Source organism: Pagrus major, chromosome 1 (genome assembly GCF_040436345.1).
Source record: "Pagrus major chromosome 1, Pma_NU_1.0".
Lineage (NCBI taxonomy): Eukaryota > Metazoa > Chordata > Actinopteri > Spariformes > Sparidae > Pagrus > Pagrus major.
Genome location: NC_133215.1, coordinates 16,827,634 through 16,843,106, shown reverse-complemented (window position 1 = coordinate 16,843,106; position 15,473 = coordinate 16,827,634). Strand labels below are relative to the sequence as shown.

The window sequence follows — 15,473 nt, the reverse complement described above, 5'->3', positions numbered from 1 at the left end:
TATATATAATATATATAATGAAATCAAATAGAGTCCAAAGTCTGAAGCCAAATTGCTTCGATTGGCTTAACAAGCACATCATCTACACACTACGATACAGTAGGTTTCAGAGCCAAGCATGTGAATGCTTTTTACAGTTTCAGAGGAATACAACACACTTGCGTATTCAAAAAAAAATCCTGTTAGAGCTGTGGAATACAGAAAAGGATCTTATTTTTAAATGGAAAAATGTAAAATGAACGGTTATCATATCTGTATCGCCCATGAGAAGCAGGTAACGATCAGTTATCGGTATGTTATGATCATGTCCGCCGGATGTTTTAGTTCCGATCGGAGCTGGAGCAGATAAATACCCATTACTGCAGCGTCATTTGACCCTGGAACGACAGCAGATTGTACCCTCTCCAACTGACGACATAAGCCAGATGTTAGTGGGTGTTAGTGGGGTTTTTTGTCCAGTTTGAAGGGGATCTTAGCTTCCCCCAAGCCCCGCAGGGAGAACAAACATGAACGATATTGACAGCGTATGTTCTGCAGATGTGTGCAATATAAATATGCCTTTGTTTTGTTGATAAAAAGCACAATCAGGATAGAATAACACGTCCTGCAGAACATATTTGTTCATGCAAATTAGTTGCATGTGAACATATTTTTAAGAGGAAGAGTCCTTCTTCTGTCTTCAGAAATAAGAATGCTTTTAGAGAGTTAACTGCCAGGTGCTAATTATCAAAAACAAAACAAACAAACTGTTAATATCGCAGTGAGGGACTGGGGCACTTTTTGATGGGCGCACCTGAGCCCTGTTTAATGTCTCCTGTTTAATCTGAAGTCCACAAGGTGCTTTTGTTGCTCTGCTCTGCCTTGTTTTTCCTCTGCTTTGTTAGTACGTGTGTGTGTGTGTGTGTGTGTGTGTGAGTGGAGATGATTTGTATGACCGCACAGGAGTGTCGTGTGGCACATACAACACAGTGAAGGGGGGCTGGTTCATGTTGTTGAAGGTGAATGTGATCATAAAGTCTGATCCCTAACCTCTATTGTACACGCACACATACATACTCCACTCCCTCATCCCCTGACTGCTGATGCTTAGCTTTGACAGTGTGTGTAGGTGTGTGTCAGAGCGAAGGACAACACCATCAGTCTGCAGAGATGCACCCAACAACCATCCACCCTCACCACACACACACATGCTCCCGCAAAATTTTTTTTTTTTTTAATTTCCAACCCGAAGGCCGGTATCGTAACAAACACAAACCTTCTCCTGCAAGGTCAGACTTTGTGTTTATGTGCTGCCATGTCCTTTGTCAGAGTTGTAAATGTGCGTGTGTTTATGTATATAACCCTCACATTTCCGTGTATGTATGTATGTCCTCCACCCCCAGGAGCACAACATCCCAGTGGACATGGGCTACGCCGTGGCCCCTCACCACTCAGGTGTCTACCCGGTTCACCTGCAGCTGTACAAGGCCTGGAGACGTGTGTGGAACATCCAGGTCACCAGCACAGAAGAGTACCCCCACCTCAAACCTGCCCGCTACCGCAAGGGCTTCATCCACAATAACATCATGGTGAGGAGACAACAAAAAGAATAGCCTCAGGGCTGCATGAGCTTTGCTGCTAGGGCTGCAGCAAACACATTTTTCCATTATCGATCAATCAACCCAAAATAAATGTCAGCTCAGTAAGTTTTGCAAAAGCACAGGTAAGTTAAAACTTAACGTTTCTGTATTTTGCAAATAACGTTTGTTTTGGTTTAATTTTCTATTTCTATTTCTCTTTCGTCTGAGTGCTGCGCTTAAGCTCTGGTTAGGTTTAGGCACAAACACCACTTGGTTAGGGTTAGGTAAACATCACGGTTTGGCTTAAAATACCTGTTTTGGTCACCATGATCTTGGCTGGAGATGGTCCGACTTTTATGTGAAAAGCAGCTGTTTTGGTCGCCACAATAACGGCTGCAAATGTCTGCAGGTCTCCTTAACACACACCCGCTTATGTCATTCAAAAAGCGTCTAGAAATATCCCCAGGTGTCCTTAAAAATATCCACTGGTGTAACTTGAATTGCGGCCGGCCGTTTGGCAGCCTTGTTGGCTATAACAACGCCACAACCGACCCCTCTGTCTCCTGATTTGAAAGCCAGCTAAAAAGACTATAATGTGAACGTGATGTGACACATTTGCTACAAAATTAATCACTTAGTCTATACAATATCAAAGATTTGTGAAAAATACTTATCAGAATTTCCCGGAGCCCTTCCAATTGCTTCTTTCTTTCCACCAAACAGTCCAAAACACAAAGACTCTTCATCCGCTATCATAACTGACAAAGAAAAACAGCAAATTCTCACATTTAAGAACCTGGAACAAGCAAATGTTTGACCTTTCTTGCTAAAAAGGAACGACTGAAACAATTAATAATAATACATCGATCGTCAAACTAGTTGGCGATCAGTTTTCTTTTGATCGACTAATATATGCACCGTTGCAGCTCTAACTGCTGCAGGCACATACACGCGCAAATGTGCTCATCCGCATCCATAAATGCACTTTGATCAGCTGACATGTTTCTGCACATAGATGAAAATTGATTACTACATTCAAAGCTAACTGCTGGATATTCACTATCTTATTTTTTTGTTCGCTGAAAGCTAAAAACGGCTGCCACGTTTCTCAGTTCAAACTATATTTTTCAGGAAAAGATCTCCATGATTACTTCATATGTTTATGTACCATTTTGTTTTATTTTTTAATCTTCTAGATCTAGAGTTAGTAATAATTTAGCTGTTCTTTCCACAGCTGATGGTTGTGGGCATCCCTAGAGCCGAGTCAGTGTTTGTGCTGTTTGTAGACACATTTCATAAAATATGTTGGCCAGGCCGACACAAAAGAGACATGTGTTTGTTGTCTGTGAGGTTCGTCAGATAAGCATGATAAATATCACAACAAAGTGCATCTTGTATGCTATCAGGTGCTTTTCTGAACACGGCTCCACTGATCATGCAGAAATCATGAATCAAACCGAACACTCAAAGTTGCGCAGCGTCCTTGCCCGCCAGTAGGGAAAATGATTTGCTTAATTCATCTGACTGAAATTAAAACCGTGAATATAAATTTGTTGTGCGACTCTTGAATGCAGAATCATTTAGACACAAAAGTCTGTTTGGATCTGTTGTTTGGCCGCTTTCTTCCTTTATCTCACTTTGAGAAAGAGTTTTTATCTACTGTCTCTCTGTGCAAATAAGTGTTTGCTGAATAGTAAATTGTGTGCTGATTGTTTCTTGCGGTCTTAAACAGAAAATCAATAATGCTGCGCTTGGTGTGCAACCTCTGTGTGTGCACGCGTATGTGTGTATGTGTGTGTGTGTGTGTGTGTGTGTGATATGAATTCTTTGACCTCGTCTCACCACGGCACACTCAGCTCCATGTTGATTCAATATTTAATGGCTTCCCAATGCGGCTAAAGGGGTGAGAGTTTCTGTGTGTGTGCATTTGTATATTTGTATATGTGCAGGATGTGCATCGCAGAATAAAGATCAAGTAATGAGGGCACTTTTACACTTTCATGCTCCAATAAATAATTCATCAGTCACTGTTTGAGACAGCAACAGAATAAAACTCTCGTCACTCATTCCACCTAAGCAAGTTGTCTTCATCCCTCCCTCTGTCTTTCCTCCTCCTCCTCCTCCTCCTCCTCTTCGCCATTCACCTGTCAGTCAGGCTCTTTGTCAGTGTGCACAACTGCTCCCTTATTGACAAAAGAACCAATCAAATCTGACACCAAAATTACCAGTCCATGTTGTTCCGCTGCATTTGGGTGTTGAGCAAACCATTTGAACGGACAGCTATGTCAATTTCCTAATCAGTCCTCGAAGTCTGCTTTCATTTCTTGACATCTCGTCACAGCGTCATAAAAGACAGCCACTTAATCCTACTTTCTTTCAATACAATAACAAGCCGACAGTTTGACAGGCTATAATGTGTTATTATACATTATCAATAGTGAGGTATTGAGAAGCGTCAATGAATCACTGAATTAAATAACAAGCAGCCAAACAAAAGAGCACATTCAACACTTTCCAACACAATACATCACAAAGAAAGAAAGAAAGAAAGACAGCGGGAGAAACAACAAAGAACAAAGTGGCAGAAATAAAAAATTTAATTTTTGTTTTACAGAAGAAGAAAAGTTTGTTTTGAAGAAAAGCTGAAAAGAAAGTACAGGCTGAAATTAGATTAAATCCTTCACCAACGACCCCAATGATGGATGCAGCTGCTCTCCAAATATTGTTTTTGTTTTCACTCTGACGGTCTCTCAAATAAAAATCAAGACTGTAGTTTTTATTGGCTGGAATAAACACAGTGGAAGGGGAGCAAGGACACATGCAAATCAGATCCAGTGCTGGTCACGTGTAGAGTGAGCTTTCTTCGGCTGAGCTTTCCTGGTCTCTCAGTTTTGACAGGATATGAAGAGAGTGAAGATGCCTAGAGGGAAACATCCCATCGCTCTTGTAGAGACTCTCCAGGGAGGCTGCCCTGCTCTGGTGCGAGCTAGTTTACATGTTCACGTAGAAAAGTAACAATGTTCAGTACAGTTGAGCGTTATTTAATTATCTGAGGAAAATGTAATTATGAACTTATCCGGGAGGGACAGCTGGACCCCGGCTCTGTGAATTAAAATTATATGGCACTTAGTCCCGTACCCAACAGTGACCCTCAGGACAATGTATGTCGATGGGTATTTAGGCTTCAGGTCACCCCACGGTCATCGTCCCCTAATGAATTTATGTTATGGCTTTCTATTGAATTTCATACCTTAAAACGTTGGACTTTCACAGTTCACTCTTGATTTTGGAAATATCAAAATTCTAGGGCAGGACAGCGTTAAAAAAAAATCTTAATAATACCCTATCCCAGCCCCGGCAGAAATAAATAAAAAAACTAAGGTATTTTGAAACCTTAATGTTAGCTGGTACGCTCAAATGATCAAGAGCTCCAAAAAACAGCTACTAAATGTATCTTAAGATGAGATTGTTTGAAGACGGAAAGTGCTCAGAGAAGAAAAAAAGAAATTTAAACATCAAAATCAAAAAAGCACGACACCTGCTGATGAAAATCATGTGAAAGCTACACCACAAGTGATTCAGTGAACCTCCAGGTGGTATTGTTCAATCACATTCCTTTACAAAACAGTAGAAATACACAAATATGTATTAGTAGTCACTGTTCAATATATTAAGACAGGGGAGCACAGTGGCTCGTCTCTCGCTCTGAGACACTGCATGCTGCACTGACTAAATAGAAAAGGGAGGCTAGGAAAAAGAGAACGAACTCAAAACTTAGCTCATGCAGGCGGAACATTTTTCTGAGAGGCAGTTTCTGTGTTTGCGTGTGTGTGTCTGCACGTGCACTTTAAATCATTTCACTATATACCGGGCGGTGAGCTTTTAGATTCTGATAATTCATCTCGCCTCCTGACCTCTCGTAAAGTTACTCCGGGACATCACTCACAGCCTCCCCCGTTTTCTTTACCTTTCACATTTTTTCACTTCCAATTTTTCTCGCAATTTCTGTCTATTAATCTCTTTCCCCTCTGCCTCTCGCTCCATCTTTGTTTGCTCCGAGGAGGACAGGAAGTTGTCTTAAGGCTGTAAAATTGGTGTTTGGGTGTCTCTGTCAGCAGATTGAGAGCCACCCACTGGACCCACAGTATCAGAACAAATCAGACTGAGATATGGGATTGTGCCCGTGTATGTGTGTTTGTCTGTGTATGTGTGCGTGCTCTCGCGCAAACATGCATACTTGTGTGTGTGTGTGTGTGTGTGTGTGTGTTTGTGTGTGTGTGTGTGTGTGTGTGTGTGTATTTCTTTTTAAAATGTACTATATCAGTTTGAGCTATAGCTCTGTGGATAATTGGTTTGGTGAAATAGTGCTGAGTGTCTGTGGCTCTGGTGGCCTTCTCCCGCTCTCTCTCTCTCTTTCTCGTGTGTGTGTGTGAGTGTGAGTGTGAACGAGTCTGCAGTGTTTTATAGATAAACCAATATCTGCGCTTCCAGCCTTTACTCTCTATTTCACACGGAGAAGTGCTCCACAAGGAGTTCACAATAAAGACCTTCTTCTTCTCCCCTCCTCTGTTCTTCTTCTCTTCTCGTCATTTAATTCATTTAATTACCTCATAAAAAAGCCATTAATTCATCAGCTGTTTAACACCGGAACTGGCCGTCTGTTACTTGTATATATCTTCTTGTGAACATTATTTTTCATTTTTTACTGCATAAAATTTGTCTTTTTGACAAATACTTGCTCTACAGTTGAGGCAAGCTGTAAAGACTCCCTGATCATTCAAACGTTAAAGCCAAAAAATGATGTCATTGCTGTTAAATAAATTGTTGCTCTCACTTTTTAAAACCTTATCGAACCATAAAATTGTTACATTTCTCCGTAGCGATGAAGAGAATATGAGAAACTGACATCGGAGACCCAGCTTTTATCAATCAAAGCACAGAGCATGTAGCCCACACAGGGCGTGGCAGTGTTGCTTTTGGTATTAACGTGGCCAAGCGAGCACGGTGCACCTGCTTGAGGCTGGATTAAAAGTAATCCATTATCGTCTCCTCCTGCCTTGGTAAACAGTGAGTCACCAAAATACTAAACAGGTGTAGGTGAGGAAGAAAAAAAATGAACAGTGACACAGAAATGTTTAAAGGGACTGTTCCCCCCCCCCCCCCCCCCCCCCCCACAAATCACAAATACATACTTTCCCTCTTACCTGTAGTGCTGTGTATCCATCTAGACTGATTTTGGGTTGAGTTGCATATCAGCCATAGAGACGTCTGCCTTCTCTTGAATATACTAGAATTAGAAGGCACTCGGCTTGTGGTGCTCCAAGCGCAATTAGAGACATTTGAAAAATTCAACAGCAATGTCTCTTTCTAGAAATCATGACCTGGTTACTCAAGATAATCCACAGACCTTGTTTTGGTTGGGCAGTTTCATGTAGGAACTTTTTTCTTTCTGTCAAACTAAACCGACTATCAGTGTTGGGCAAGTTACTTCTAATATGTAATATATTATATATGACTTGTTACTATGATTTGAAAGCAATACGTTCTTCACAATATTACAATATTATTAATACACTACTTTTGCCTTACTTTCACCAAAACATCTGCAGAAGGACAACCAGGCATTTGTGGAATTCATGGTAATATTGTTTTGCTACCATAGCCTTGGATTAACCAGGTCTCTGTTGACTATAAAACCTTTAACTATCATTCAAAACAAATGGTTTATTGTCATTTTCCTTATGGTTTGAATTCGGCCGCATTTAGAAAACAACTGAAAAAGATGCCTCTCACTGCAAAAACTGTGCTCCATTTGACCAGAGCTGATTGGCCTTCCAAACTGGGAGCACTTGCAATACTCCAGGGGCTGTCCTGGGGTGAATAATATTATATTACTGTAACGCGTTACTTTTGTAGCACATTACCCCCAACACTGCCAACCAACCAAGCTTCGAATGACAAGATGCTTCCTTCTGCGCAGTGATATGGTTGTTGGTGGTAGCTCGATAGAAATCAAGTAGTTCCGACATGAAACTGCTCACAACAAAATATGTGGATTATCTTGAGTAACTGTGTTGTGATTTCTGGAGAGAGACAGTAGTGTTTTGGCGCTTTGAGCACCACAAGCCGTGTGCCATCTAATTCAGTCATATTCGAGAGAAGGCAGACATCTATTTGGCCAAAACTCGGCAACTCACACCAAAATAATTTAGATGGATTAATTACACTACAGGAAAAAGGAAAAATATGTATTTTTTATTAGGAGGTGAACTGTCCCTTTAAACTAAACAACAAATCAAAGCTTGATGCCATGCATCTGCATGAAAACCAGGTCTCTACTGCTGTGGTGAGGTTATCTTGGTTGGACAGTGTGTCCTCTTACAACCCTAATTTGACTCTTGAAGACCTTTTTACAGCAGACATGTTGACAAGTCGTTACAGAAAAGACGAGGTGGATCTAATAACATTTAATGACGGCTCCAAGTGTCCCAGTAAGGGGAGCAAATGAGCCAGCATGCAGGATACTAGTGTCCTAGAGCTTGAACACCCACATTAAGCAGATCATTGTGTATGTATTACAGCTTTTTATCTCATGATAAGTAAAAATAGCTGCTGTGAAAAAGGTTTTTTACACTCTACAAGGATATGACTTGAAACATCTGTAGAATTGGCACCTGTGATAGGTGTCATTACCATATGCTGGATGACACAACAGAGGGATATTCCTGACCCGCTCTGCTGTCTGCTTCTCTGTAGACAAGCATGACTCTGTAGCTGTACAGTTCATCCTCCCATCTGTCATCTTTTATGCCGCTAGTCGGATGATTTTTGTTATTTTATTTCATCTTTGTACCTGGTTTGTTTGTACGTCGGCCTTGAAATAGGTGAGTAATCACTCTTTGAAAAACTTTACACAGAACTGACTGTTTTAATCTCAAAGCATCATATCACAGAGGGTTCATATGCCACTTACAGGGGAACTCCAAAGATTTTACACATCAAAGTGTGTTTACAGGTCTTGGGGAGTACTACTGCATGTGTGACAAAGTTGTGTAAAGCCTTTTGTGGCTCCAGAGGGAGATGCACAAAGTGTGGTAACGGTAGTCTTCAAGTGATGTCACTTGAAAACTGCAAGTTTGAGAACAAAAACAAAGTGGAGGCATGGAGTTACAAAGAAGTGTGCTTACCAGACTCTTTAGTGAACTCCTCTTCTCTGCTTGAGGCCAGCAGCTTGAGCTTACATTGGCTGTTACAAGCATAACATGCCTAAATCTTCAAAGAAACTATTGGTGTATGAGTTGCATTGTGGGTAATGTAGGTTTTCATAAGGAAGAGGAGTGCACTGAATAAAAAAAAGGAAATAATTCTGGTTCTGCTGCATCAATTTTGATGCTTTGTGGTTTAAACCATCCATCATGAGAACTACAATATTATAGTGCATTGCTAAGTCAGAGGAGACGTCTTTAATAAGTCATTGAAAACAACAGATTATCATTTTTGCTCATAAATGCTTTTATGTCTGAGAAAATCTTCTTAATACCTGCTCATCATACTTTGCTTATTGACTGTCAAAAACCATTTGTTTATTCCTGTGTGAGCTGAAGATATGAAAGACATTAACCAATCCGCTTTTTTTTTGTGTATGTGCTTGTGTGTAGGTGCTGCCTCGTCAGACGTGTGGCTTGTTTACTCACACCATCTACTATAAGGAATACCCCGGTGGACCTAAAGAACTGGACAAAAGCATCCGTGGGGGAGAGCTGTTTCTCACTGTGCTACTCAATCCAGTGAGTCAGAGACACCATGCGCAAACAAAAACACACACACATACACACAATCAAACACACACTTGCACATACAAACAGATATAGAAAGTGAGAGATTGGAAGGACTGTTACTTTCTATTTAGATTTTTGCACCTTAAAGAGGTGCAAACTGGGTTTACCGCTGTCTCTGTAGAGGTAACTTCCTCTGTGTCTGGTTCATTTTCGTTTTTGCTTTGTGCGAGTGTGTGTGCGTGTGTGTGTGTGTGTGTGTGCTTGTGTGTGTCTGTCTCATTTCCTGTCAGGGGCTGCTTCTCACAGTGGAGTTGTGTTCATCTCCCCACTTTAAATTAGGTCTCACCACAGGGGGGTTGCTGTCACATACACACTCACACACGCATGCACGCACACAATCACACACACCGCGTCCTCCCCCTCTCGCTTACCCCTGCTGTGTATGTCAACTCAACTCGATTCTCCTTTGAATTAAGGAACAGAATTAGGCTTTGCCAGCAGTTAAGATGCTCATTCACACGCACGTGCTCACATGTGCGTGCAGGCACACAGTCGAAGGTAGGCGTCGAAATTCCCAGGAATTATCCCCAAACAATCTCTGTCTGACTCCGACAGCACACGTGCACATGCTCCGACACGCACGACGCTGCTCGTAGATCAGCAGTAGGCTGTATTGAAGTGTCAGGTAGGGGAGTGGGGAGAACTAGAGGAGCTGTCAGAACTCAGCGAACATCATAGAGTCAAGTGCAGCTTTGCACAACAACCCAATCTAACTCTTTCTTCTCTCTCTGCACCACTTTGTCCCTGTCTCGCTGCTTTTGGTATTGTTTTTTATTCAGTTATGTTTGGTCTTCATTTCTTTCATTTCTTTCTTTGCTCCTTTGTGTCTGCTGTCTTCCATTCTTAACTGTTTTATTTATTTAGATGTTTTGTTCTTTTGTTCTGTCTGTCTTCTTTGTCTCCACACATCAGTGCATCCCTGTTTCTCCCTTTGAGTACAATGTTTTCACAGTTTTTAAATGATAATAACACATGACATTTGCATAGAAATGTTGTAAGAGCTTGTTGTTCTACTCTCAGATGACAGTTAATATAACAAAGCCAGTTTATATGCAGCTCAGAAGAACTCTTTTAATTGCTTCATTTTGCTGTTCCTAACATCTCAGGTAGCCATTTCCTCTTTTGTTACACATCACATTAAGTGTTTTATATTACAGTGACAATGGTTTTTCTAATAATAGACTAGGTGCTAGAGTGAGTGTAATTTACCTTTTTTCTTTCCAAGTGAGGTGGAGTCATTTGTGGAGCTGAATTGCCTGTAATGTTTTGTTACAGTAAGGAGTAAGTGAGGAAAATGTAGCTGACGGATGGTCACCTGTGCTTATAATAGGCCTTCTCACATCCATTTTTAACATGCTTCAATGGATGAATTGTGATAAGGGCGAATACTTTTATGGCCTTTAGCAAAACCAAAGCAAAGCATGAGCAAACATACGTATTGTTGAGAAGGTTGAAGATAACAGAACTACAGATTTCCTCAAGTGCCTTGTAAAAAGGAAATGCCAGGGTTTTCAATTCCGATCGGGCACTGTAACATGAGAATATTTTCTTTTACTGGAGATTTAAAAGGAGGTATAATAAAAGATGAAAGAATCTTTACAGGCATGGGAGCATGCAGTCTGTAAAAATGACTAAAATCGCCAGTTTGAATGGAATTAAATCATAGCTCTTAAAAAATTACAGTAAATCACCTCCCCTTTTAAACCTTCTCCTGTATAAATCATCACAGAGTGGTCACAAGGTGCCTTCTGGCTCCTAAAGTCACCTGCAAGGCCCCCGAGAGGAGCTTCTACATGATGGCTGGACTGAGTGCCTCCGGTGTAAACACTGCCTCTGTAAACTCAAGGCACCAAACCAGCCAACCAGCCAGCTACCTAAAGGCTGCATGTACTGAACACTTCTACTAAAGTACAAGTACCAAGTATCAATACAAAATTGTAATATATATGAAGTCAGATTAATTAAATGTTTTTTTTAAGTGCAGCCTTTATAATTCAAAGTGTGGTGTTGCTAATAATGATTGTAGTTGGGTAATACTGAAATTTCTTGTCTGGGTTACAAAAAACACCAAAATGAAATGTAGGTAAACCATTTTCTATAATATATTAGACAATATAACAGTAAATTAATTTAATTTTAAAACAGAAGAAATATATGAAAAATTAAAAGAGTACACTCAGGCTAAACATCAAGATAACAAAAACAGGGTATTATTCATCTCATATCTTGTCTGACTTTAGTTAATCATAACATATCAGGTATGGAATTAATAATTAGCTAAGACCACATTTTTGTATCTGTCATTGTTTGAGTCACAACAAAGGCCAAATATGGCGTCCAACAGTTAAGCCTTGTTAATAGCCCAACAGATTGTCAGAAATGCCTTTTGCTATGTCGTAACACATATTGCAATACATATTGTATTATCAATACTGCTGAAAAGCTGCAAATCTAAGCTTTTATGACAGATTCATATGAAATTGTGTCAATATTTTCAGAAAGAAGAAATCTGGAGTCCTTGGAAATTCAAGCAAAATGTGCTGAAGGTGCTCTTTGGTATTTATACATGTGTATGTATAAATATGAACACATGACTCATTAACTGCCTGGTGCTTTCAAGGACTTTTTCAAGCTTATATTATGCAATACACTCTAAGGACTTTCATCTTCCATATTGTCAGATTCCCCTTAATCAATACTCATCTTGATACTTTGAAGTATGACTATTGTTATTTATACAGGGCAGGCATCTTCATATGCCTTTTTTGGCTCCTAACCTGCCCTACGCAACATGAGTACCCATGTGTAGTGGCACAAACAGCCTTCTTTAGGGTGTGAGCCCTGACCTTTTTCCTGCCTTGGATCTTATCAATAACATGAATAAGCTCTTGGTAGTAATCCTATCAGCACCCTTTAACATATTGAGTGTCCCCCACCGGAACAAGACTCAAACTGAAGCAGTTGTTGATCACTTGTAACTCCTATCAGCCAGTTAAGAGGAGTAAGCAGTCAGGAGCCAGTATAAAACAGAGCAGTCAATAAAGTAGGTTTACCATACTTAACCATGAGGTCCTTGAGCATACAGTCATGTGCATAGAAAATATTCATGTGTCTAGTAGTATACGGGATTTGCTGCGGACAGATACACGCACACACACTCAACTTAATGCATGATCTTCTCCAGGCTTACCCCTTGCGGCGATAATAATTACATTAAAGAAAATACACTTTCCAATATTAAAATGCCTCCGTTTTGGAACTATACGCTGGATTTGGGAAGGAGCAGTCTGAAGAAAATCCCATGAAGTTTTCGTCGTAATATAGCTCTCATTCTTTATCCTCCTCCATCAAAACATGTCATCCAATTTCTGCTCATCATTATATTTTTGTTGTGACTGGCTGTGTGTTCCTGAGTGGTGATAAGTGCCAGAATCATTTCCATAGCTTAATTTGTGCGTATGTATTTTGTGTGTGTGTGTGTGTGTGTGTGTGTGTGTGTGTGTGTGTGTGTGTGTGTGTGTGTGTGTGTGTGTGCAACATTTGTGTAACTGTGTGTGTTGATAGCTACTCAAAGCGCAAAGGACCTGACAGCATTTTTGCTCTCATCGCCAGTGATGTCATCTCAGCATGAGCTCACAAACCAAGAGGGACGCCTCTGCACACTCACTGTCCCCCTCTATCTCTTTCACACACGCACACGCACACACACTCATATACATTTCACAAGAGTTTGAATTTCTTCTTGAAAGCCAGAAACATGCAGAGGCTAATTACATTTTTTCCACAATCTTTTGTCCTTCTTCTCTCTCGCTGCCTCTCTTTCTTCATCAGTGTAATAGGAGATGAAACTCTCCTCTTGTTGTATCTCTTAATGAAGAGACCTATTAAACATAAAAGCGTTTTTAAGCGCTAAATGAGACTCATCTGCCATGACGTACGTGCACGCTCACACATGCTCACACATACACACAGGCTGATGATTTCATTCTCACTTCGCCCTGCTATGTTTCCATTCGCAGACACAAAAGCTTTTATTAGTGTGTGCACTTTGTAATCAATAGTGTTCTGTAGCTCACTGCTTTAGTCCCGCGGGGGTTTCCTATTGTTTGATGATCTGCACATTGGTAACATTGTCACTTCCCATTCAATGACTTTAAATCACATTTGGCCTGTGGTGGCGGTTCAGCACTGACAACACCCAACATATTGGAAGTGTGTGCGTGTGCATCTACTGTATGTGTGTGCGCGCTCGGATACCTTTGTATCATTGCGGGCTGCATCAGCGATCATTGAGCTCCACGTCTCACATAAGCTCGACGATCGATTAGACGACCTACACTCTGCAAACAGCCAATAGGGCAGAAGTCATTCCCCAATAAATGGCCAGAGAGATGGTGAGAGAAAGAGAGGCGGGGGGGAGTGAAAGGAGAGAGGGAGGAGAGGAGTGGGGTGAGAAGGTGGCAGACAGATTGAGATTTAATTTTCAGGTCACGGCATCTTGTGTCACTTGAGAATCCAGACACATACTGGGAGGAAGTGATGCACATACAGGCACACACACACAAGTACACACAAACACACACACAAGTGCATGTGTTTGGGTGTCAGCATCCAAGTATCAGCGTATGTGTGCACGTGTATGTTTGCATAAATGTGTATTGAGCTGACACAAGCAGAGCTGTAGACATATATCACGCCTGACATTTAGCGCTTAGCTCTGCCACTAAGCTTATTAGCCAAACACCAAATATCAGCACAATCTGCCTCCCTCCCAGCCCCACTGTTTTACTCACCCTCCCAGCCCTCACCTTTCCTCACCCCGTCAAAGGCTCTGGTGGCCCTCTCTCCATCTTCCTTTTTCTAATTTTCAACCTGTTCATGTTGACTTTGCTCACACGTGTGAATCTTTCCACACTTCTTTTTGTCTCATTTCCACTCCTTCCTTCCCTTTCTCGGGGGTCCTGCTGATTGCTACTGAAGGCTTTGGCAGCTCATCAACACATACAGGCTTTCAGACACACACTCTCTCACACAAACACACACACACAATAAGCTTCAAACCAAACAGGAGGAGAAATTACAAAGTGAGAGCAAAGCAGTGAAAGATGGCAGAATGGAAAGAAGATGTTGACTGGAGCAGGCAGAATAAATTGAATCGAAATCATTTGCCGTATTGACGTTCAGCTTTCAATTATCCACTGATGAGACAGACAGCGAGATTGCCTCAAAGAGAGGGTAAGAAAAAGAGAAGAAGAGCAAGAAGGGGAGAGAGGGCGATGATGGTGAAGGGGAGAGAGAGAGAGAATGAAACTGTGAGGGGGTGGGGGTTGGGGGGCTTCTTTTTAGTAGCAATAACAATTCAATCAGGGAGAAATGTATGTGGAACTAAGTGGTCTGTAATGGGAAACAGGCTGCTCCAGCTAAACACTGAAGGAGAGAGAAGGCAATAGAGAGGGACAAAGAAGGGTTAGGGTGGATGGATGGATGGATGGATGGATGGAGGATGGATGGATGGATGGATGGATGGATGGATTGAATATGTACATAAACACACATGTTTTTGGAATTATCCTTAAAATGTGGTTATCAAACACTTGAGACAAAGATACGTATGTGATGGAAGCAGAATATTTTATAGTTTAACGAAAAATATTTTTGTCTAAAATGACATCAGTGCACCGAAACTATAAACTTCACTGGGATATTGATAATTGTAAATTACTACAAGAATTTTTTTCTGCATTATGTTCTGTAAAAAAAAAATAAAGCATATCACCAGGGTAACTGCTAACTGTAGCTGCTGACCATCTAGTGGTCAGAAACTGGGAGCTCGGAGCACTAGGGGAGTGTTAGTGTTAGCACAGGAGCTTCACTTTGCTAACTGGTTAGCTTGCTAACTTTAGTAGATATCCCGACAACACAATACATAGACATATTAACTTGCACCTTTAAAGCGGAAACTTTTCAAATTCCCTCCCAGTGTCTCCCTTCCAGTTGTTCCACCGTTACCTGGAGATAGTGACAAAAGAAAATAATCCCTCTTCCTGTTTTGCTTTGCAGACTCGCTGCCCTTGTG

General features: G+C 41.1%; 1 protein-coding gene across 1 annotated transcript in view; it reads left to right on the top strand.

Moving 5' to 3' along the window:
* The window catches only part of ndst3 (N-deacetylase/N-sulfotransferase (heparan glucosaminyl) 3), a 44,819-nt gene that overhangs the window by 15,758 nt on the left and 13,588 nt on the right, over nucleotides 1-15,473 (top strand). The window contains exons 4-5 of the mRNA XM_073467932.1: nucleotides 1,383-1,568; nucleotides 9,218-9,346. Of these exons, the coding sequence (XP_073324033.1) occupies nucleotides 1,383-1,568; nucleotides 9,218-9,346 (315 nt within the window). The remainder of the gene's footprint in view (nucleotides 1-1,382; nucleotides 1,569-9,217; nucleotides 9,347-15,473) is intronic.